This window comes from Protopterus annectens, chromosome 4.part0 (genome assembly GCF_019279795.1).
Source record: "Protopterus annectens isolate FY-2018-M chromosome 4.part0, PAN1.0, whole genome shotgun sequence".
Taxonomy (NCBI): Eukaryota; Metazoa; Chordata; order Ceratodontiformes; family Protopteridae; genus Protopterus; species Protopterus annectens.
In genome coordinates this window covers 1461929844-1461954184 of record NC_056733.1, presented here as the reverse complement: position 1 = coordinate 1461954184, position 24341 = coordinate 1461929844, and the positions used below count along the sequence as shown (strand labels likewise).

General features: G+C 40.7%; 1 protein-coding gene across 6 annotated transcripts in view; it reads right to left on the bottom strand.

Annotated features, from left to right (window-relative positions):
• Positions 1-24341, bottom strand: part of NSD1 (nuclear receptor binding SET domain protein 1) — a 1335896-nt gene that overhangs the window by 699684 nt on the left and 611871 nt on the right. For all 6 annotated transcript variants that reach the window (XM_044069301.1, XM_044069302.1, XM_044069304.1 and 3 more), the window contains one exon: positions 4009-4132. In XM_044069301.1, the coding sequence (XP_043925236.1) occupies positions 4009-4132 (124 nt within the window). The remainder of the gene's footprint in view (positions 1-4008; positions 4133-24341) is intronic.

Here is a 24341-nt window from a genome sequence, read left to right as displayed (position 1 = left end):
AGGAATCATTGTTTCCAGGTCCTGAGAATGTTGACACCAGAGACTTTTTAGGTACCATTGAAGTTTCCTCATATGCAGTCTTGCATATGGAATTAGTAGAATGCAAGAGACCATGAACCCTAGGGATTGCAGTATTTTTCTTGTAGATAGCCAGGTTTTGGTGGCCAGTAGATTGAAGTAGTTTGTCAAATAAATTTGTTTCTATGGAGTGAGGAATGCCATCTGGGAAGTTGTGTTCAAGCTTGCTCGCAGGAATACAATCTGTTGGCTGGGTACCAGCTGTCATTTCTTTCCGTTGATGGTGTACTCCAGTGAAGTTAGAAGTCTCTTTACAAATGCCAGGTGCTGTAGTAGCAATTCCTGACTGTCTGCCTGAATCAGGCAATTGCCCAAGTATGGGCGAATTTGAATTCTTCTCTGCCTGCAATATGTAATGGCTGGAGCTAGGCACTTTGTGAACACCCTGGGAGCAGTAGATAAGCAAAGGGAAGCGCAGACAACTGATAGTGCATACAGCCTGCGCTGAAGCGTAGGTATTTCCTGCAAGATTCCCTTATGGGAATGTGCAGTTAAGCTTTTAAGTCTAGGGTTGCTAGCCAGGAATCCTTGGCTAGCATAGGAAGCAGCTGGTGGAGAGTTAGCATTCTGAATTTTGGAACCACCAGAAAGGTGTTGAGAATAGACCGATTCAGGATAGGATGCCAAGAGTTTTCTTTTCCGGGTACCAGAAACAGTCTGGAATAAAAGCCTTGTCCCCTTTATTCTGCTGGGACAGGTTGACCAGCCTTGATACTGAGAAGAGAAAGTACTTACTCTGGGGGCTCTGCCCACTGATTTGGGGGGAGGTCTGGCCATCCGCATAGGGTCGGGAGTGAGCCGAAGTGGAATCTGTATCCTTGGGAAACTATGTTTAATACCCATCTGTCCTGGGTAATACACTTCCAGTTTTTGGCATGGAGGACCAGTTTCCTTCCTAAAGGTGCAAGTACTTGGGCAAGGCTTGGAAGAGTTAAGGATGTCATTGTGCAATTTTACCATAGGATGGCAGCTTACTATTCCCTGTTTTGGATGTGAGAGCACTCCATTGCTTAGATCTGTGCATAACCCGAGACTGAAGTCTTGATGGTCTGCTGCCCCTGGGTTTGGACCGAGGAAGCCTGGAAGGGACTGGAAAGGACCAGTTTATAGAAGGCCAATGCCTACTGAATCTAGGTGGCTGTACATCTAAGAAATCTTTAACAGTTTGCATAGATTTAGCTTTCTCCTCCATCCATTTTGAGGACTACTTGTGATTTATTGCCAAATAGACGCTCTTGGTTTAATGGTGCATCTAGCAATTTTGCTTTGACATGATCTGGCAAGTTTTGTTCCTTAAGCCAAGCATGCCTTCTAAGAACAGACCCTGTAACAGCAACCCTGCAAGATGCTTCTAAGACATCAAATCCACATTGCAAAGTATGTTTACCGACTTGGATATCAGAATGCATTAATTCTTGTAAATCTTTGTGTTCTGCACAATCAGGAATCAACATCATTTTCTGTTTAATTAGCTCCATAATATGCTGCTGAAACTTTAACATATGAAACTGGCAATTTAAAGCCCTAATGGCAAGAGTAGCAGAGGTGTATACCTTCTTACCAAATCTGTCTAAAGTCCTAGAATCCCTGTCCGAAGGGGTAGGATTTTTGGCAGTTGTAGCCTTAATGCATTTAAGTCCCTGGGAAATGGTCTCTGGATCCGCAGTAGGATTCTTAAAGAGGAATTTGTGGGAGTCAGGCACTCTACAGTACCGGTCAGGTTTCCTGGGAGCTGGAGGCAAAGTACCAGGGATAAGGCTGGATTCCAAAGAGGCATCATCTACAATTTCCAGAACAGGAGGGATAGCTAGGGACCTGTGCTGAGGCAAGTTTATTCCCTGGGTCTCTTTTTGGACTGACAGTAGTCCTGGCTCTTCCAGCGGAAATGTTCTCTAAGGGTATGCAGGGTTTCACCAAAAGAAAAATCTTCTAGAGGGGAAGCAGAGGGAATGGAATCCTCCGCATCAGAATCCTCATAGGTAGATAAGGGTATGTCCTGGTAATCAGAGTTATCAGACTCCTGATCAGAAGAATCAGAAGGAAAATTGGTTCTTGGTCTTTTTGAGGGGGAGGGTGACTTTCCCTAATTAAAGAAATGAGGTCTTCAGCCATTCTAAGCATTTGTTTTTGAGGCATGTGGGTCTGAGAATGCACTTTGGTCATCAGTTTCCTAGGCGTAGAACGAACATTAGGCCTGAGAAATTCGGTATTTTTGGTTTGAAATAAGTCGTCGGATTAATATGAAAGTCAGAAGGCCTGAATACACCCTCAGAAGCCGGTGCCTGCACACCGGCTCTGGACCCATCCAAGGCAGAGACATCCTCAGGTTTCATAGTTGAAGAAGCATCTTGAGGCATACCAGACTCTGAATGGGTCTCAGTAGAGGCCTGGGAATCTGTAGAAGTGGGTATCAGGGGCTGCGAAAGCTCCTCACTGAGTACCGGTGGACTGGTGACTAGCTTAACGGGAGCGCTGTTGGCAGTTTTGGATCTATCCAGTTTGTCTCTGTCTTTATCCTTATGTTTTTTTGGAAGATCGGTAGTCGGATGGCTTATCGAAGGCATTTTGGAGTACGGAGATCGAGAACAAAAGAATTCAGCTACAAAAATAGCCCGACGACGAATAGTTCAGGCATTGAACAAGGCACAAAACCGACAGCGAGGGACGTTGTGGTCTGGGCCTAAACAGGTGATGCAGTAAGAATGAAAATCTCTGAGGTATTTGCTTTCCACAGGCAAGACAATTATTACTTTTTTCTGACATCGGTTAGAGCAAGAAAAAAGGATCCCCAACAGGGTACTTATCGTTTAGAAGACTTCAGGTCTGAAACTCAAAAAATGAAAATTTCATGAGGCGGCCGACTGGCACTTATGAACTGCTTCTGCTTCGGGCACTGCATGGCAAGAAAGATTGATCTAATGGCGTTGGCTGCATGTTTTATACCCCTGATGACCTGATATCACAGAAGTGGTGACAGCATCCGACGCAGAAATCCCAAGACTCTGGTATTCAGGCCAGCTGAGGGCTACCTGCAGGCAGATAACCCAAATGTGATGACTGCAACAGTGAAACATGAACATCTGCTTCGGGCTCCATGGCAAGAAAGACTGACATAATGGCGTCAGCTGCCACCCTTTATAGCCACCCTTTATAGCCCTGATGACCTGATGTCAGCCACAGTCTCAGGACAGCTGACGCAGGAGGGAAATCCTTTACTCTGGTATTCAGGCCGGCTGTGGGCTACCCTGCACGGATGACCCACAAGTGATGACTGCAACAGTGAAACATGAACATCTACAAGAAGTGGCTGATGATCATCAGGGACAGGGAGCATCTCCATCAAAACATCTGCAATTTTTTGTTTTACTTTGACAATTTAAGTCATCCTATAAACAGGATGGTGCATGAACAACAAACTAATGTCAACACTTTAGCCATTGTTTATCAGATAGAATTCTGAATAGATCACTTTTCTTTCCATAAAGAAATTGCCCTGTCTGCATCCATTTCTAGTTAAAATAACTGACATCACATTTGTCATACGTTTGGATCAAACAAATGTCAAACTAAGTCTCTTGCTGGCCTCCCAAGTCAAATGTACTGAACAGTTCTGCAGGAGCTCTGTAAACATTCACTTACAATTAAACGGCCTATTTAGACCCTTAATGCAATTTGCCATCAAGAAAGACTATTCAATTCACTTTCTGAGACAATATACAACAAAATGTGTGCAACACAGATTCAAAAAATGGTCAGGTACAAAATGGCAGTGACATGCAACAGCTTGGCTGGTGCTAACGTTTAGAAAGAAAAAGCCCTGCTAGAAAGAGTTGTTCTGTTGTATCACCTTCTACGAAGTTCTGTACTTGCAGATTTAAAATGAGTAAACACAGATTAATCTGAAGAGCAGCCATTTTGTTACATCGATACCTGTAGAACATTCTTTGCAAATGAACTTCCCCTCTGGCATCTGCGATAATCCGAGGCACTTCAAGTGAAAAGCTCCACAGCACTGACTCTCACAGAGAAGCAACTCTCCTGGACTCTCACAAATCTGAAACATATAAAAGGGCATGCACACAAACATATAAATATTAAAACTAAATTGCATTTTTATGCCCAATCAGCAAAGTAACTAGCTGTGTGTTTATAATGGTGTAAAATAACAAGGTTAATTTCTGAGAGTTTGTTTTTTCTTCCTCCTAGCAAACTAACCTTCAGGGAAATCCAGACTTGTTTTGCATTAAGGAAAACAATGGCATGGAAGGTAGTAACTGGAAAGGTTGGCTGTTTTCTTCGTATTCTACTGTAACATACAAGAAAGTGCACCATTAACTGGTTTAAGGAGAGTAAGTTCTTCTTAGGTCACCTACAGCAAGAATCTTTAAATGCTGAAAACTGACACCAACTTCCTTGGCTGGTAAATGTCATTGCCTGCAATCCTACACAAGGCAGTACCAGGTCATCTGTCCACATACCCCACTTTATTTTAAAACCTGTCCACTTTTCTGCACTCTGCATGTCATAAAACATAAGTTCTCCATTTGCTCCTGAATTTCCAGGAGACTAGCATGGCTAAAAAGTCACCCCTACTTAATATCCATTCACACAGAAAGATTACTAAAACTGAATTCTACACTACATGCAATGCAACTTCTTAAAGATTTCCTGAACTCCTGCTTCCAAAGTGACCTTTTGAAACAAGTCTTTCTTAAAGTGCATTAAAATAATAATACCTACTTGTTAACAGGTAGCTCCACTGGACACACAGTCTCTTTTTAGGGGCGAACCAGGAGCAATGTATGGTTAAGAGACTTGCTTAGGGTTGCAGAGCAGACAAACAAGGACACTGGGAATCAAACCCTGTACCATAGGAACTCCATTTCTCAACCTTATCCTCTGCACTAACTGCCAGACTAAACAAAATGCAAAACTGTTCCCTTAAACACCTTTAAGCACCGTGTGACTGTTCCACTAAGCATTGCCTTCTTTCCACTCTGATAAATATCACAAAGCAAAGCTTGTTTTTCTTAGTAAATCAGTCTCACCTAGCATTCAACATTTTTCTGAACTTCAAGTTTCTTATAACCCTGAGCACACAATAATCCCAAAGCTTCCTTTAGTCGCTCTTACGAAAAGCCTAAAACCTTTCTAACACCATTTTTAATATTCAATATGCAAAATGCAGTTGTGTAAGCGGGCTCAGTATATGTTGTAGTAAAAGGAATGCTACATTATTATTTGTAGTGTCTGGAAATAAGCTATATATGGATGTCTACCCATACCATACAGCTAGACTTTCAGAGCTTTAGACACATCCCCAGACAAGAGCTTGTGTCGTACTCCCACCAACGATGTCAGCAGGTTGTTCAACACAAAAGGCAATGCAAAATTCACTGACTGGAAAGCAACAAGGAAATGTTTACATCAAACTGTCATGGAGCTATCCTAACCTGGAATTTTACAATACATTTGGTAATTACACATGAAAGAGTACTTCCCAGTTTTCAATACTCTATAAATTGCCTGGTTTAGTTCTTTCTCAGTTATTTCCTTTTTATATTTCTAGTTATGTGGTGGAAAAATTACTAATTTTGTTGCTTTTGTTATTCACTGAAAAAACTAATAGAAATTTTGTTGCTGGCTCACAAATCCTGAGGGGAAGTGTGAGCTCTGGCTCACCACATGGGTGAAACCAAGCATGACCTCTGTTTTCCCCACGGAACTGGAGCTTAGTGAGCCTGCACTGCTGTGTGTAAACAGAAGACAAAGTTGCAGGGAATTCAGCATGTGGAGGCATGCTTTTCCTCTGATGGAAAACATTTAGAGAAGCTTGGTAGAGCTACTCCGGGGAGGGAGGTGGTCCACCAAGAGAGAAGGCAGTACTCATCCCCCAACTGGATCAGCAAGACACCCTGCTCCCTACCACCAGACTCTCCCCACAGAGAAGATAAGTTCATTGGGGAGTTCCAGGCAGGAATGAATGGGCCATAAGGTTTTCACCTTGCCTGGGGATTCCTTGCTCCAACTGACAAATAGACTGGGTGCAGGCAGAGGAGCCATTGGGCTCTGTCCTGCAAAGAAAAGGGGATAAAAAACTGCAGAGCAGTGAACCCCTCCAATCATCATAGACCACTGAAACAATCCCCTAAAACAGTAAAAACAACATACAGACTATATCTATGAACAGGACAGAAATTGGTGTAAATGAAGCCTGAAAGAACCACAATGTCATGAGCAAGCAACCACATGCTCACTGCAGTAAAAAAAAAAAAGAAAAAAATTAAAGGTGGCACATAGCTACTCCCACCTTTACAGATTAATTTTAGGGGAGGGGATTAACTCCATTCCAGGGACATCTAACTATTCTTAAAATCAGGCGTACTGTGGTTCAGAATGATTTCATGTGATTTTGACTGCAGCCAGTTTACTCATTTTTTGAGTTAAATTATTACAAAGCAGCTCTTCTTGGTTTGGGCATTGACTGAAAAAATTCCATTCAAACTGAGAATGAAAGAACTCGCCTATTATGCAATATTGTTTATCCTTACCTGTTTTTAAAAACAGGAAAAACAAGGATGATTCTATGCATTATCCTACATGCAGCTTATTTCTATTTTGCTCTTGAAATCTGCCTGGAAGGACAGTGTCTGCAACAAATTCCCATGTACAAAGAAGAATTACGCTACACTAGGTATCCTTAACCTCAGATAGGTACTTAAGTGATCCCTTAACACTATGGTCTGTAGAGTATGCTGTACTGGTTGAGGAAACTGCAATCTTTCTTGGACTTCCAAAGTGTTGGATGAATGAAAAACATGTTGCTTAGCTGTCCCGATAAGAAAACTTTTACTGGCATTTTTAAAAAATTTCTTAGTTATCAATTTGAGTAAAATTAATTTTCCTGGCTACTAATTACAGAGGTAGGATACCAGCAAATAAATTTGAAAAAAAGTAGAGGGAAATCAACCAGAAGAAAGAGCAACAGCTCTGGTTAGGAACATCCTCAGAGCTGTTCAGCAAAAGATTTTAGTACAGATGATGTCTTTCAGCAATTCTGAGGCAAGATAAATGAATTGTGCTCAGAGATATTTAAAATAACTGGAACAAATGACTAATATATAAATTCAGATGACAAAGGCTGTAGAAGCCAGCATGAAGGAAAGAATGACTGAACATAAGGCTTCTCAAGAAGTACTATTTGAAAAAAAAAAAAAAAAAAAAAAAAAAAACGAAGAGAGAGCCTGCAAAGAAAACCTGAGATTTTTGCAATGTCAGAGAAACTGGATGGAGTAGACTATTAACTTCATGAATGCACAAGTAAGGAAATGGACTGCTGTTCCACAGCACTGTTGATTAACCCAGAAGGCACATATGTAGGATTCAAATCTGACAATCAGAAAGCATCCAAGACTTACAGTGAGTAAGATGCACTCGTATAAGCAGAAATAGCTTCTTTTTTCGGCTTTTTCCCGGTTAGGGGTCGCCAAAGCAGATCACCTGTCCGCTCATGTTTGGCAGTGGAGTTTTATGGTGTTGAGCTGCCAGCCCGGCACCTAACCTTCCAGAGAAGGCACACACACACACACACACACACACACACACACACACACACACACACACACACACACACACACACACACACACACATACACACTTATGCCTAGGGCCAGTTTAAAATGTCCAATCCACCTACAGCATGTCTTTGGGATGTGGGAGGAAACCGGAGCACCTGGAGGAAACCCACGCGACCACAGGGAGGACATGCAGACTCTGCACAGAAGGCACCCCCAGCTGAGAATCGAACAAGATAACCTCTTGCTGTGAGGTGGCAACACTAACCGCTGCACCACCGTGGCCACCCATTATAAGCAGAAATAGCTACTTCTGTCAAAGCATTGGATGATAGGAAATGTAATAAAAAAAATTTGGAGACACTAGGGTGCACCAGGCACAAGGAAAGCAAGGTTATCTTGGAAACCAGGGGATATCAAAAGACAGGTACAAGACTCAACTTGCTATATCCATCTATCTTCAGCATATTTTTTTCTGGAGGATTAAAGGCATTTTGCAAACAGAATAGGCTACAGAGGGAATAAATTCAATCAACAAAGAAACCACCAAATTGAAGAGGCTCTACCTTCTCAATCTTCTGTCAACTGACCTATGGAGATGACTTCCATGATAGTTGCACACTTATTAAAAGCGTAACTTCAGCTCTCCTGATGTGAAAACAGAAACTGAGAAAACGGCCAGTGATCATCTCAGCTTGAGTAAAAGTCAATTACTGGCTAGTAAGTACACTGTCAGGATGCCTACAAAAGTAGAAACTAAGATGGACAGAAAGAAAATCAACTAGAAAAGCTGAAGAAAAAACACTGACTGAAGAATCCTGCAGCTGTTCAGCTGCCTGCTCATGCTCCAGCTTTTGTGCAAGACATGGTTTCCAGTAATCTAGAGAAAAAAATTAGTCAACTTTGCACAGAGATGACTAAAATAAAGAGAGGAGTATTTCGCCTTAAATAACAAAAGGCTGGAAAATGGAACAAGCTTTAAACAGATATTCAGACGAGCTGATAAAACTGCAAAAACCAGAGGTCAAAATGAAGAAAAAGTTTTCTGAATAGGAGACTGCTCAAGAAGAGATGTTTCAAAAAATGGTAGACTCAGAGGGAAGAACATGTAGGGAAAATGAGATTTTCTGCTATACCACAGAAACTAGAAGGAAAGACTGTATTAATTTTTTTCTGAAGGCACAAATCATCTACTGGACTAGTATTCCACAGCATGAACTGTTAATTGAAATGGCACACTGTGTGCATGCTCCAAACCTGGTGATGAGAAAGCAGCCAAAACCTTTATTACTAACGATGCAAGCCTAACCAGCACAGCTGATCCTGACAAAACTGTGGCAAAAGTTCAAATTATTAAAAGCTGAAGACAGAGCGTTTTTGGAAAATTATTTATTTACTTACTGACATTTGGTAACCGGGAAAGTCCACTGGGTCAGTGATCCATTTTCAGTGGAGGCCCGGGAAGAAAAGCTCTAAATAAATGTTACAAAGAAATGGCATTTCATTGTATCAGCAATTATATACAGTATATAAAAAAAATTGAATAGCAGTTACAATGAGACAAAACAATTATAGAAGATGAAAATACAGTTGCGAAAAACAGGGACATTCTATCAGCTATACAGGAATAAGCATCAATTAACAAAAGATATGCACAGAAAATATTCAGTGGTTTTTTTTTTGTTTGACAATCCAAGAATAGGGTTACTCTACTAAGCTGCTAAGGTAGTCCCAAGTAGGTTATAGTAAAGTCTGTCTAGGACTAAGCTATAAAATGGAAGAGTGAAAAATTGGTGGATGACTAATTATGGAATATTGTTAGGTTGTTTCTATTGAGCTTGTTATGGTCATGGTGGTTTAGGCCAGTTGTTGCAGGAACATGTTTGATTATCAAGGTAATGGGACTTTACTGCAGTTTTGAAAGCTCTGATGGAATCAGTTTGAGTAATAGAAGAGGGTAGAGTATTCCAAAGTTTAGCAATGGAGAAGGAATACAGGCTTTTGCCCTGCACGTTTGTTGGGTTTTGAAATGCTTAGGAGCTGTTTATTTGAAGACCTAAGATTTCTAGTTGGGGTGTATGTTTGTAGCATGGTTTGAAGAGATGGGCAATAATTAGGGTTATTTAGTAGTTTGTGGGTGAGTATTAATTGTGAGTATTGTAGGCAATGGGAAAATTCTAGTCAGTTTAAACATTTTAAGGCTTGGCAGTGGTGTGTTCGTGTTGGAATATCGGTTGCAAATTTTGCTATTTTGTAGTAGCAGGACTGTAATTTATTCTTGAGAGTTGTATGTAGGTTAGTGAAAATGGTGGCACCATAGAGGAGAGTAGGGAGGAGTAGACTATCAGCCAGTTTGGTGGGCCTATCCATAAAGAGTTTGTGCCTATACAGCTTACCAAGTTTGAAATACGTCTTCTTGATTGTATTATGAATATGATTTGCAAAGGAAAGTTTGTCATCAACTATAATACACAGATGTTTTGAAGATTTTACTAGCTCAATTTCAGCATTGTTTTGAGAGAAAATCTTAAAGTCTTGAGTTAGAGGTTTTGATGAAAATATTAAGATTTTAGATTTTTTTGGGATTGAGTAGAAGTTGGGCATCATTTAGCCAGGATTCAACAGAAGTAAAGGCTTTTTTGTCAGAAGTTGGAGATCTGACAGGTTGTTGGCAGATGTGGTTATTGTTGAGTAGTCTGTGTATTGAATGAGGGTACTAAGATGGGATGCTTTGTGTAGGTTATCAATGAATATGTTAAATAGTAATGGGACAAGAAAGGACTCTTGGGGAACTCAAGTTTTGGTTGAAAGACATTTGGATTGTTTGTTTTGTCATTTTACAGACAGTTTCTTGTCAGAAAGGTATCTGGAAAACCAAGATAGTGTGTGTGGAGAGCAGTTTGGGGATTTGAGTTGTACTAGTAGTTTAGGGTGTGATACTGTATTGAAAAGCCTTAGATAGGTCTAGTAAAATAACTGAAGTTACTAGACCAGCGTCTAAGGCTTTGTTTCAGTATTAGTGAGGGACAATAGGGCTGTGGTTGTACTGTGGGCAGAGTGAAAGCCACGTTGTGTGGGGGCAAGGAGGTTATTGTTAGTGAGATACTTTAACTGAGTATGAATACACTTCTCTAGGATTTTCGATAAAGGAGAGAGTATAGAGATGGGTCAATAATTACAGAAATAATTGGTGTGGCCATCTTTTTTTATGTAAGGGTGTTGTAATGGAGTTTTTCCAAAGCTGAGGGATGCATGATTCGGAGATGGAACAATTGATGAGAATGTAGACAGGGTATGCAATAGCATCTGCTGCAAGTTTTAGGTATTCTGCAGGGAGCTGATCTGCAGAGAGGAAGATGGTGTCAGTTTAGTTAGCAGTTTATGCACCAAGGAGGTGGGCACAGGCTGTACTGTAAATGCTGGTGAGCGTGAACTACAGTTTGTGGTGTCATTTACAGGGGGAGAAGTGAGATAGCTTTAAGAGATGAGAGATTTTGATCCTCAAGGAAAAAATATTCTGAAGACCGGTATTTTATGTAAATTTTTAATGAACATCTTATGAATTTTTAAAAAAACTTATGCAATTTCTGTAAATTTTCTTTTACTTGTTTTTGTTACTTTCTGGTGCCAATAAATACATTAATTAAATTATTCACAGTACACCAGGCAGAAGAGAAAAAAATTATTCCAGTAATAAGGCAATGTCGAGAGGCAGATGTGAGGTTCAAGCTGGTGTATCCAGCGGTCTTCAGAATATTTTTTTCCTTGAGGATCAAAACAGGCTAAGGAGGAAATTAAAAAAGTATGTCCAAAAAAAAATTAAGCCATCAAGCAGAAGGAGAGTCTTGATTCTCAGTGTTCTGATAAAGTACAATGGCAGACTCTGACAGTGAAACCTTTTCCACTGTTCCAAAGAAAATGCTTGAAACAAAGAAAAGCACAGGAGTTAACCAAAAGAATCTGGAGTACCATGGAAATAAACTGGAACCTGGAGTTGGGAAATGGAGATGAAAAGGAAGACCAGCAACATGCGAGACTGCACTCTGGCTGTTTAAGAATAAGTGGAAAGACAAGACTTTTGTTGACTTTGTTAAACTTGTGAGGAACTGAAAAACATTTCTATCACTTCATGTCAATGTTTAGAAGGTCTCAGAGGGGAGGGGAAAAAAGACAAAGGTAACCAAGTAAAAATTTATTTTCTGAACAGTATTTCTATGAAACTTTTCACAATATAAACTGCATACTTTACAGTAAATATTGAGTTGTTTTTGTACTAAAAATTAAACAGATGCCTTTTTTCTTCTTTTTTAGTATTAAGAAATGTAGTCATTACAGTGCAAGAGAATAAAAGCTAAACAAAACCATATTTAAGTTAACAGGCTGCAATCATGGGTTGCTGAGGTTGGGAATGGGGTGTTCAAGTACATAGATCATAATATACGTAGAGCTGACGGGTTTTCTCTTACTTTTATAGAGGCCAGTGTCTGAATTAAGACCTTTGGCTTATCCAATAACAAATTTTAAATGGAAACAAGTAAATATGACAACACCAAATACAATGAAAACATTCCCTTTAGCAATATATGTTTCAGGTTGTCTTTCAAAAGAGGACTATACAGGCAAGCTGATAAGGCAAATAAAAGACAAAACACTGGTTTCAAGGCTAAAATTTAATGATTTCTGAAAGTGTGCAAGTAGATGTCATGTTGTGGGGGGGGGGGGGGGTTAAAGATAAAAAAAGAATAGACACCAATTAGTGCAAGTAAAAAGCATATGCAACAACATTCATCTTATAGGTAACCTAAATTTAAGGTCAATTAGGTAGGGCTTATGTTAGCAGTTGTCTATTTCGCACAAATATTCCCATTAGGAGGGTTAAACTTCATTATTTGAAGATGTACACAGCTGCGTGTGTTTGTATTAAGTTAACATATTATGGAGGTGTTCTGGGGCGGGTGTTTTTTTCAGGGTTTTTAGTAAAACAAAAATTCCTGCAAAATGTGACACAGGTTCCAATGCTGATGAGAAAAAAACTGTATAAAGAATTAACCTGCAAAACATTAATGGGTGCAAATATCACAAAAGCTGGAAACAGACATTTGAAAAAGCTGCTATATATAACAGGTGGGAACAATGACTTCTTACCACAATGGCAGCATGTTCCATATTATCAACAAACTATCAGGTAGGATAAATGGAGTGTTGTAGCAGCAAAATAAATAAAACTGAAATAATGAAGCTAGATGGATTGTACTATTGGGGAGCAGATAGAGATTTAGGTTTAAATTATGGTGTGTTCCCTCTAACGAAACATCTAAAATAACGTGATTTGAATTAAGTTATGTGAATGGGCAATTTGCATTATTTAAAGTGGCTGGAAATTTCTGAGTAATACCTGAAGAAGCTACTGATGTAGTGAAAGCGCTTACCTTGTTCTTTTTTTTACTACAGCCTGGTTTTAACCATGTGGAATTTTGTTTCTTTATTCAGTTGTACTTTCCATATTATCTTGGAATGTGAATGGTCTCAAATGTATAGACAGAAAGGACAGAGCATATAATTATATTAAGAAATGCAGAGTGCAAATAGCAATTGCTACAGGGGACACGTTTGGAAAGAACGAAGTATGTGAATTTATTAAAGAAAGGATTTCAGGATGGATATTCAGCATAGTATCACGGACAAAGGAAATGAGTAGTAGTTATATTAACTGCTAGAGAAGCTCCAGTAGTGATAGAACAGGGAAAAAATAATAATGGCAGATGTGTAGTAGTAAGGGGCTACTGGCAAGTGATGAGGATTACACTGGCATGCATTTATATTCTACCTAAGACTGCTACTTTGGAACTCAAAAAAAACAGCATTCAGCAGGGAATATTTCTTAAAGGTAGGAACTAGAATTTGATTTGCAACAATGAGGGTGTATCTGGGGGGCCTTGAAGGGACGATACAACAGAAGAGGGTAGATTTCTGAAGAAATTTCTGAAAATATTTGGTATAAAAATGTAAATTCAGTAGTAAAAACTCAGAGAATTTGCATATTCCCCATGGTAGAATAACTGGGCTAAATTTGACAGAAATTATAGTTCACAAGAACATGTCCACTTAATTGAGAACTTTGATACATATCACGTGATTACTTCAGATCATCGGCTAATAATTAAAGATAAAAAGGCAAGGTAAAAAAAATGAGACACTGACTGTTCCCCATCTACCTGTCAAAAGGAGAGGAATTTAAGAAATGAGTAGTGTAAATCATCTGGGATAAACAGGGAAAACAATAAGTACTCCAGATGTTATAGCTACTGAGTAGGATAAAATGAAAAAGAATGTACTCACCATAACGTTCCATGTTTGTAGTCAATCTCACCCTTCATTCTTGCATATGGGATTGGAGCTGATGCTCGTTTCCGACTCAGTCTATTACAAAGCTCAAAGTCTCTTAGCTGGATCATGGCTAGGTAGGTAACCCACAGTGCACTAGTACAATCCCCAGACCTTGTTTGCTGCTAGACTATAGAAAGATAGAAATAAGGTTATCCAGAAAGAATAATGAAAGGTCTCCACCCTATCAAAGGTAACCCTATCCTGTCTCCAGACCCTCCAGGATGGGGGTAGGTGAGTGGGTTCGTAAGAATGAAGGGCAATATGGACTACAAATATGGAACGTTATGGTGAGTAAATAACTTCTTTATGTTCTGTAGTCCTATCTCGGCTACATTCTTACATATGGGACAGCATCCCTAGAACCTTATTCTTGGGTGGCTCATGGGAATATACTCGGAGTACTGTGGAACTAAAGGAGGTTCTACCCCTTGAGGTCAGATCCAATTTGTAATGAGTAATAAAGGTATGGGGGTAGCCCAAGTTGCTGCTGCACAGATACTGTCAATTGGAACTCTGGCTTGGAAGGCAGCAGATGTAGACTGGGATCTTCTAGAATGAGCCTTAATCTTGAACGGTAGAGTCTTTCCATTGGAGGAGTAAATGAAGGAAATACAGCTCGAAATCCAATTAGATAGGGTCAGTTTAGAGACTGGCAGACCTACTCTACATTCAGAAAAGGATACAAAAAATTGATCTAACTTTCTGTGTTCCTTAGTCCTGTGAATGTAGAACCGTAACTGCCTGTGAACATCAAGCTGATGAAATTTGTATTCTGCAGTGTTGGAATGATTAGGAAAAAATACAGGTAATTCTATGGTTTGGTTCAAATTAGTCTGAGAGCAAACTTTAGGGATAAAGGAAGAATTTATATGAAGGGAAACTCTGTCTTTGTAGAAAATCAAATAAGGAGGTTCAATTGACAGTGCTTGTAACTCTGATACTCGTCTAGCTGATGTGATGGCTACTAGAAACAAAGTCTTCCAAGACAGAAACTTCAATAGACACGAATGTGCGGTTTCAAAAGGCGGGGAAGTTAGCTTGTACAGAACAAAGTTTAGATCCCAAGGAGATGCAGGTTATTGAAATGGAGGTCTCAGTAAAGTAGAGCCTTTAAGGAAGGTTTTATATAATCTGTGGGACATCAGGTTAGATTCATGTTGTCCCAAATGAAAGTTAAATATCGCTGCCAATTGGACCCTAATTGTGTCAGCAGCTGATCCCTGATGGAAAAGCTCAGACAAAAATTCTAAAACCATAGGGATGGATGCTGTTTAAGGTTCTACATTTCTTTCTTTAGCCCAGATAGAAAATCTTCTCCATTTGCTACTGTATAACTTCCTAGTAGAAGGTTTATGCAAAGACGTAAGGATGTGGGTCACAGCAGGTGAAAAATCATGAAGCCTGACTAGGGATGGAAGTGGAGCAGCCACGCTGTCAAGTTGAGGGTGTGGAGGCAGGGATGAAAGGAGCCTGACGTGTGTCAAGAGGTCTGGCACTGGGTCCAGACTCCATGGATCGTCTAGTAGATGAGGCCCAAGAAAGCGGAACCAAATCTGGCGAGGCCAGTAAGGAGCGATGAGAATCATTTTGCTTCCCAATAACTTTGCTTTCTGTATCACTTTGGATATGAGTGGAAAGAGAGGGAATGCCTAAAGGAGTCCCAGGGGCCAATCGTGAACAAGTGCTTCTCTCGGAAACTCTCCCGGAGGGGGGAGGAGGGAGAAGTAGCTGCTGCATTTGGCGGGGAGGAGGGAGAAGTAGCTGCTGCATTTGGCGTTGATCGGACTGGCAAAGAGATCACAGCAAGGCTGTCCCCATTTGCAGAAGATCTGTTCCGCTATTTCCTGATTCAGAGACCATTCGTGAGGTATCAAGATTGCCCTGCTGAGCTTATCAGCTATCACATTGATTGTCCCCAGGATAGGCTTTGCTGCTAGAAAGCGTTGGGAAGATATCTCCCACTTCCAAACACGAAGAGCCTCTCAACAAAGGTGTTAAGATCTGGTTCATCCTTGCTTGTTTAGATACCATACCACTGACATATTGTCCAATTGGATTGCTATCGTCCCTAAAAGAAGAAAGTCATCATGAAGTGCTTGCAAAGCTAGAAGCACTGCTCTCATCTCTAGGACACTGACATGCAGGTGAGCCTCGTGATCTTGCCATGTGCCCTGGACAGTCCTGCCTAGATAAAGCCCCCCCACCCCATCTGTGAGGCATCCGTGGTCACAGTAGCAATGGGTTGGCGAGGAAGAAATGAAGTGCCTGTTGTCAGCTGGTGGGGTTGAATCCACCAACGGAGGTCCTTTTTGCAAGACTCTTATGATAACATGGTGACATTGAGGAGTTGTTGAAAGGACCACTGGGAAGATAGAAGCCATTGGAGAATTTGCATATGCAATCTGGCTAGAGGGACTAGTATTATGGTGGAGGCCATGGTCCCTAAAAGTTTCAGCACTGCCTTTGCCTTGACTTTTTGTAGAGGATGTAGACTGAGAAATTTGTTGCATGAGGTTTTGAATTCTGTCTGCAGGTAGACGAGCTAGCATGGCGACTGTCTATTTCTGCGCCTATAAAAAGTCACAAATTGAGAGGGCGATAAGGCATACTTTTCCCAATTTATTGTAACCCCCAGCTGGGAATAGAGCTGGATGGTTGAATCTCTGGTTTGTAGGAGTAGGTGCCTGGTGGTGGCAGTCAGGAGCCAGTCGTCCAGTTATAGAAACACTTGGAATCCTCAAGGTCTAAAGTGAGCTGTCACTACTACCATACCATTTGGTGAACACCCTGGGGGCTGTGGTGAGATCAAAGGGCAGAGCATGAAATTGGTAATGACTGGCTCCTCAATGTTCTGTCCATTTTTATATGGTAGTACGCATCTTGGAGGTCTATGGAGCACATCCAATTGTTTTTTCCTAACAGAGGGAGTATAGACTGCAGTGTCACCATCTGGAACTTGGCATTCTTTATGGATTTGTTTAGTTTGCTGAGGTCCAAGATGGGCCTCCAGTCCCCTGTACATTTTGGCAATAAAAAGAATCTGGAGTAAGTTCCGAATCCTATCTGGTCTGCGGGGACGGTTTGGATAACACACTCTGCAAGCAACTTTTGCACTTCTACAGTTGCTTGATCCCTGTGATTGGGTGGAACATCTGGGATCTTCTTGGGAGTGTGGGGTGGAAGAGAAAAAGGGTATGGAGTAACCTCTGGTGATTACTTTTTGCACCCATTTGTCTTGGGTGATGTTTAGCCAGGCTTCTGGAGACAAAGATAGGCAACCCCCGACTGGATCTAGAGAAGCGCAGCCGGGCCCCACATCAGGAGCACTGACAGGGACGGCCTTGAAAAGAATCGCAGCCACCCTGATTTTGCGGACCCCCCCCCCCTAGGGCAACATCTACCATTAGTTCCTCCTCCTCTGCCTCTGAAGGAGGAATCGCCCTGTGCATCCGGGAAAAATCTCTGGGACTTCTTGAACCACATATTACCACTTCTCTGACCCTTGGGATATGGTCTAGAAGGGACGGTAAAAAGTACTCCCATGGCAGAGAGAGTTTTCCCTTCGTATTCGCACCTGGTGAGTGCATCTTATACCTTAGGTCCAAACAATGAAGAACCAAAGGGGGCATTAGTAAAGGCAGACTTGAGTGTCTCCTAAGGTGAACTCCTGAACCCACTGTCCTGCTCGCTCAGTCAGCTGCGTAGGAGATCAGCCTCATGGAGGAATTCACGATGGAATTTAAGGTGGACAACTGAGCAGTCACCTTCTCAGGGACTCCTTCAGTAGATGTACCTTGAAGAGCATCTCCTAATTCCTTGAGGAGATCTCTCTGAAGCCTAGTAAAATGTGAGTGTCAGTTCAGTGATCCGAGTGTAAAAGCCACTGAAGAAAAGATATGATTCCTGTATCTATCCATTGTTTGAGACTCCATGTTTGGCGGATGAACAGATGAAGTTTCCAATAGCTCCTTCTTAGGGGCCACCGCTACCACCATGGCATATACAGACACACCCTTGCACCTCTCTTGGGGCAGAGAGAAATTCATTGGGTCTTCTAGGGACTGGCTCCACGGCATTGTGAGTCTCCCACACCTTTTGACTAACCAGGTCTAAGAGCTCGTCAAAAGGTGGAGACACCCAAGAGGCTGAAGGTGGAGACCTGAAAGCCTTCAGGTACACTGACTCCTCATCAGAAGGGGTGACAGTGGGACAGCAACCTCTCTGCTTTAGGATCTCTAAGATGTCTGCAAAGGAGACATCAGAGGATGACTTGGGGGACGCTTTTGACTCCTCGAGGTCAGTGTCTGAAGTGATGGACTCATCCGGGGAGAGTCTACATGCTTCCTCTTGCATGTCTTCTTCAGAGGGGGCTCTGCAGAAGAGTATTCTGGGGAGGTCTCAGAAGACTGGGGGCCACCCAAGGGGGGCTCCTGAGGCTGCGGGTCTCTACTGTTGAGAGAGAGAAGATGCTGAGACCAAGGGTCAGTGCTCGAGGGGGAAGAGTATCGGTACCCTTGCACAGAGCTGATGAGCGACACAGCACGCTCCTCATCATCTTGAAAGCAGATCTCTCAGGCTCCGAAGACAGCCCCGGTTCTGAGGAAACGGAGGTAGTCCTCAGCTCCAGAGCAACTGGGTCCAAGCTCACCCTAGCAGACGCACCGAGAGGGAGACTTGGCACCAAAGAGATTCGGGTCCAAGTGTCCCTGTCGGGGCCGACCGGTGAGCTTCGGCTCCTAGACACCACGGACGGCGCCAAAGGTGTCTGAGCAGAACTCTGCTCTGAGACAGACACAAGGGAAGCTGGAACCGAGGGTTCCACAACAAGCGGCACCAAAATCTCCAGCTCCAAAGGTCTGACTCGGCTCAGAGGAGGAACCACAACAGGGAGAATGGACTGAGGTGGCTCCGGAACCGACTGGGTCAGAGCCAACAACAATTTGGGCAAAGCAGACGACTTCAAGAGTCTAAGCACTACTCTCTCCACATCTTCTTCTGACAGCCTCTTGGAGGATCTGGATGACAAGGTAGGCAATCTGGATCTCTGTAAAATTGGAGAGCTTAAGGTTGGCAAGACCAGTAAAAGATCTCTGGACCGGCTCTGATGCAATTTTTTAGTAGTCTGCTCCAAAAGGCTTGGGGCTGACACTGCAGTGTCAACATCAATGACCTCGACCGGCTCCAAGGACAGTAGAGCAGATGAGGTAGAAGTTTTACCCATTTTCAACAGTTTCTGAGGAGGTTCCAATACACTAGTCTGCTCCAGAGAAATCCTCTTGGCCGACTTGACCTTCTCTTTTCTGGATGAATGGGATTTTAATGAGGAAGAACAGCTTGCCAAGTCTTCCTCAAAGGAAGGCTTGAGGAGACCTTTCAGATTTAACTTGTTCTTCTGCTCCTGGAGAACTCTGGAGCTAAAGGAATGGTAGAATGAACAAGTTTCCCACAAGTGAATGGCTCGGAGGCAATAAACAAAATTACTGTGGCCATCTGTATATAGATATGCAATTCACAAAGAAACAATGACAGGACATATGTATGGCTCCCAAATATATAATAAAATCTAGAAGATATAGGATTTTCACCTGGAAGTGTTTGCATAGATACTTTTATACCCCAAAAAGAAGCCAAGGAATTTTTCCAGAGGTAGACAGTAAATGTTAGAAGTGTGACAGGGAAGAAAGACGTAACTGGGAATGTAAGTTTTCGAAGTGTTGCCAGACTTTAAGAACTCCCTACAGAATACTCGTCAGGAATACTGGGTGAGCAAATGAGTAACTAAGGAAATTATTTTTTGAGCTGGGATACAAGATCCAAATTGCCTAGAGACAAGGTTAACTCTGGTAGTTACAAAAAAAAATTACTGGAAAATGGAAATCAAAATCTAAACCAACTACACTTGAACTCGTGAATACTTTAACAGAGAAAAAAGAACAGTACATGGGATCTTTAGAAAAGGGTAGAAGCAAATTACATAGAAAAATGGAAAATGAGAACAATACATGCAGAATATTTTGGATGAAGAATGACGTTTAACAGAAAGCAGGAATTGATTAATTTACATAGTGTTGCTTAGATTTCAATATATAATATATGTGATGCATAATGTTTGTAAATGTGAACTGTTAATACGGTTTGATTACTTTCATATAAATGCAAGTTAGCCTATGTCACAAAAGATAATTTAATAAAGGTGTATACAAAAAATAAACCCATGGAGAGCCCTTTTTTCCAGTGAAACATTAGCCAAATAAAAATATTGGAAAAATGCTTTACAGTAATTCAACTGCATACTCATGGAACAAACTTCCATTGTCCCTTCGCTCCACTACCAAAAGTGGTGAATTCAAAAAGCAACTAAAAATCATTTCCAACATGCACAGATATGTGCTCGTTAGGAAATTACCTAATGAATTTTTCTTCTCTCAATTAACATATCTGCCTGGTATCTACCTAAACTGTCTACATATATTACTCTCTCTCTCTCTCTCTGCAGTTAGTACCTATGCTATTAAATGCATCTTTGTTGTACTACCCCATGATGTTACTCCATTTTTTTTTTATTGCTACATTCCTTGTAAACAACTTAATGCTAACCAAATTTCTCAAACATATTGTTACTGCATTTTCAAAATACTGTACTTTTGCCTTATATATATTTGCATTGTATATTTCTCTCTGTTTTTGTACTAAGTATCTTACAGCTTGAATTGTTAGGTTTTTCTTTTTTTTTTTTTTAATTACTTTCTTGGAACTTTTCTCCTCGGATCTCTGCTGAAAAAGGGCTCTCTGGGCCCAGTCGGACTAACCCAGTTAACAAATGTAAAAATAAATGAATGAATGAACGAATAAATAAATAAGTACATAAATAAATACTTTGTTCCAAAGGATAATGCCTAAGTGAAAAAAAGGTCCAGGAGCCGACCAGAAGTCTTAGGAGTACCTTAGACTGAAACCAGAAACTAACAGATCATCAAGATGATCAGGAAGACCACCAGTTAAAAAGTGGGAAAATTGTAAAGCATCAGTCTCATTAGACTTAGTTCAGACATGAACTGTAGCTGTTCAAGAAGTAGATGAACAAGACTGAAACACCTGCTGACTGTGTTAAACTGCTGGGAGATCTGTAAAATGAACTGCACTTTGTCATTAATGTTTAGAATGACAGTGAATTGACTAAAGTGGCAGCTAAGTAAACATTTTTATTCTTATTAATACTTGCTTAAAAGTTGCCTGGTGTAAATGGCAGGATATTGTAACTGGAGTACAATGCAGTCTTGTATAGTATGCAATTAGATGCATTCCACATGTGAAGTGGGGCTGGCATTTTTATCAGTGACTGTTTAAGTCAGTGATATTAAGATGAGAAAGTACATTTTCTTAGCCATAATTTATTCATGTTTTACACAATCAGAGGAATGGCTGGAAAAAAGCAAGTTAATATTAATATAATGTGATTGATGGCTGCTGAGGAGGGGTGTATACTGATCATATGTAGACTTAAAAGGTAACTTCCACTGTTTTTCAAAGTAGCTGTCTAGATTATTGTTTTTAATTTTCAAGATGGAAGATTTAAACAGAATATAAAATTATGAAAGAAAAAAATGGTAGCTGTTTCTTGCATTTGCAAAGTAACTTGAGTTTTTCCACTAGCAACTGCCTTTGGCCAAAAACAAGAACCTTGTTCATTCAGGCAATTGTGAGGATAATGTGTTCTGAGTTATCTTTTCTTTGGATTGGTTAGATACAATGCAACTGTTCAGCCAAAATAATAAGTAAAGTAAGAAATGAAGTCTGTATAATTACTTCCAACAGTTTCAAACAACTGCCTCCCCAGCAGTCTTAGTACATTAATACATTAAATACAGCAGACCACAACTTAAAGGTTAGTCTCTCTCTTTTTTTTTTTAAAGCTAAATCTAATGTCTTTATATCACTATTTGAGTGTTGGTCCACATAATTCTAGTAGAAACTACAGCAAATGCAGAGTAACATGTACCACAGAATTTCCCCTCAACAGACACTACATTACAACATTCTTAACAGGACTATACCTGATCATATCAGATAATGAACTCAACTTGACTCCAACCTCAATACCAACATATATCCAAAACTTCATTCTACACTCAAAGCCCAGGTTTAGTTCAGCCTTTACCAACCTAAATATTATCAACAGCAAACGGCCACTTCTGGAAACCTGGGTAACAGCATAATCCTGCTATTCTGGCAATCAATGAATCTTGGCTAAAGGACCAACATTACACCTCAGGTTTCTTGCATACAAACTACCACTGCTTCTACAACAAAAGAGGAGGATGCACAGGTGGAGTGGTTGGTGTTCTTTTGAAGAATAACACCCAAATACAAGCCATGTTATTGCAGGCAAACATCCCCTAATGAACATGACCGAAACTTTATCATGGTCCAAGTAACTTATGGAAATGCCCTAAAGATCAGCATGGCTGTTACTTGCATATCCCTGCATGCCACTCTGTACCTGTTGAACTCCTACACAGATCGTTTTACCATTTCTGGTAAATCAAAACTATTATTCACAAAGATCTCAATCTGAACTGTTTAGCAGCATAAAATACTCACCTATGTCAACCCCTTCAAAAACAGTATCCACAAGCAAGATATACCACTAAAGCAGACACAGTGCTTTCCATTTTTGATCTCGCACCATTCAACTTCAACGTTATATCCTTGTTAAACAGGTATGGACAGCACTTGAAACTATGGACACACAAATCAGCAAAATACTCAACTGCATTCACATTCTATCCTAATGACTACAGTACAAGCCACAACATATTATCAATGTAACACTTACAAGATGAATAATTCCTTACTCCTGGAAAAACACCATCATAGTATCAATTCCCAAAGTTAAAAATGTCATGTCCTACTGTGACTACAGGTCAATCTCTGTTTTGTCCTCTAGCTACCCCATATGAATATAGGTCAGGAGTGTCCAACCCGCGGCCCGCGACCCTTAAATTTAATTTTAATTTAACTTTTTTTCCGTGTGTTTACACGTTCGCGTACTTTTGCTGTTCTGCGCATGCGCCAACTTCCGTTTTTTCACGTTTTTTCATACCAGCGTCGTTCCGCTGGTATGCGCATGCGCGAAAACACCGTTCGGTCGTTTTTTATAGTTCTGGTAAAGCTGAAGGAAGGAGCGAGATCGTGGAGAGAGGATTTATTTTATTTCACAGACTACAGTTGCACTACATTGCATAGCAAAAGGTAAGGTAAGTAATTTTAATAAGATCTTTTTAACTTGTTTGGAATACGTAAAGGGTGATCTCAAACATTAACTTCAGAGTTAGGTTTCTCACAAACAATTGTAAATCTGTAAGTGCCTCAGACAAATTATCAGAGGAGCGGTTGAATTCTACTGTTAGTATTAAGCCTATACTTATGCAGAGACATCAAAAATTGTGTTAACATATTCAGTATGTATCATTTTTATATATTATGGCTTAATTATTGGCTGTTTTAAATGTTTTGTTTTTAAATGTTTTATCGTTAATTAATTAAGTAATTAATAGTATGATTTCTCTGGGAACATATTTAAATAACTGAATAAGAGATTTTTGTGTTAATGCTTTGAGAAAGGACTTTTCACTTGAAAGCTTTACTCGTGAAGTGGTTTGAAGCTTTTATTTGTATTTTTGCTTTGTGATTGTGGTCTTGATCTTCGGTTTGTCTGTTCAGTTTGGTTTGTTATTTTTGTGTGTATAACATTGACTGTCATTGCTATGTGGACCTTCCAACAGCTGTCTTTGGGCACCTGGGTGTAACACAGATATGAGCCTCACAGACACTGCACCAGTTCCTCAGTATCAGCTTGTGGAGGGGCACGTGTGGTTCCCGTAGATCACAGAAGAGAAAACGACTCCACAATGTGGAGGTTCTGTGACATGTCCTGTTCCTCTGAGGTTCTGAAGGCCATTGCCTGAATTCACATTGCAGTCAAGGTCTTGCATGGTCCACATGGATACCAGTACATCAAACAGAAGTTGATGTTCCAGACTTTGAAGTCGAATATTTCTGTGTACATTCAGGCAGTTCCCACAGTTCCAACATCAGGCACATGTCCGACCTGCATCACTGCTTTGTGCAGAGTGACTTCCCATAGGGACAGTACTGGAATGCTCGTAACACAGATATGAGCCTCACAGACACTGCACCAGTTCCTCAGTATCAGCTTGTGGAGGGGCACGTGTGGTTCCCGTAGATCACAGAAGAGAAAGCGACTCCACAATGTGGAGGTTCTGTGACATGTCCTGTTCC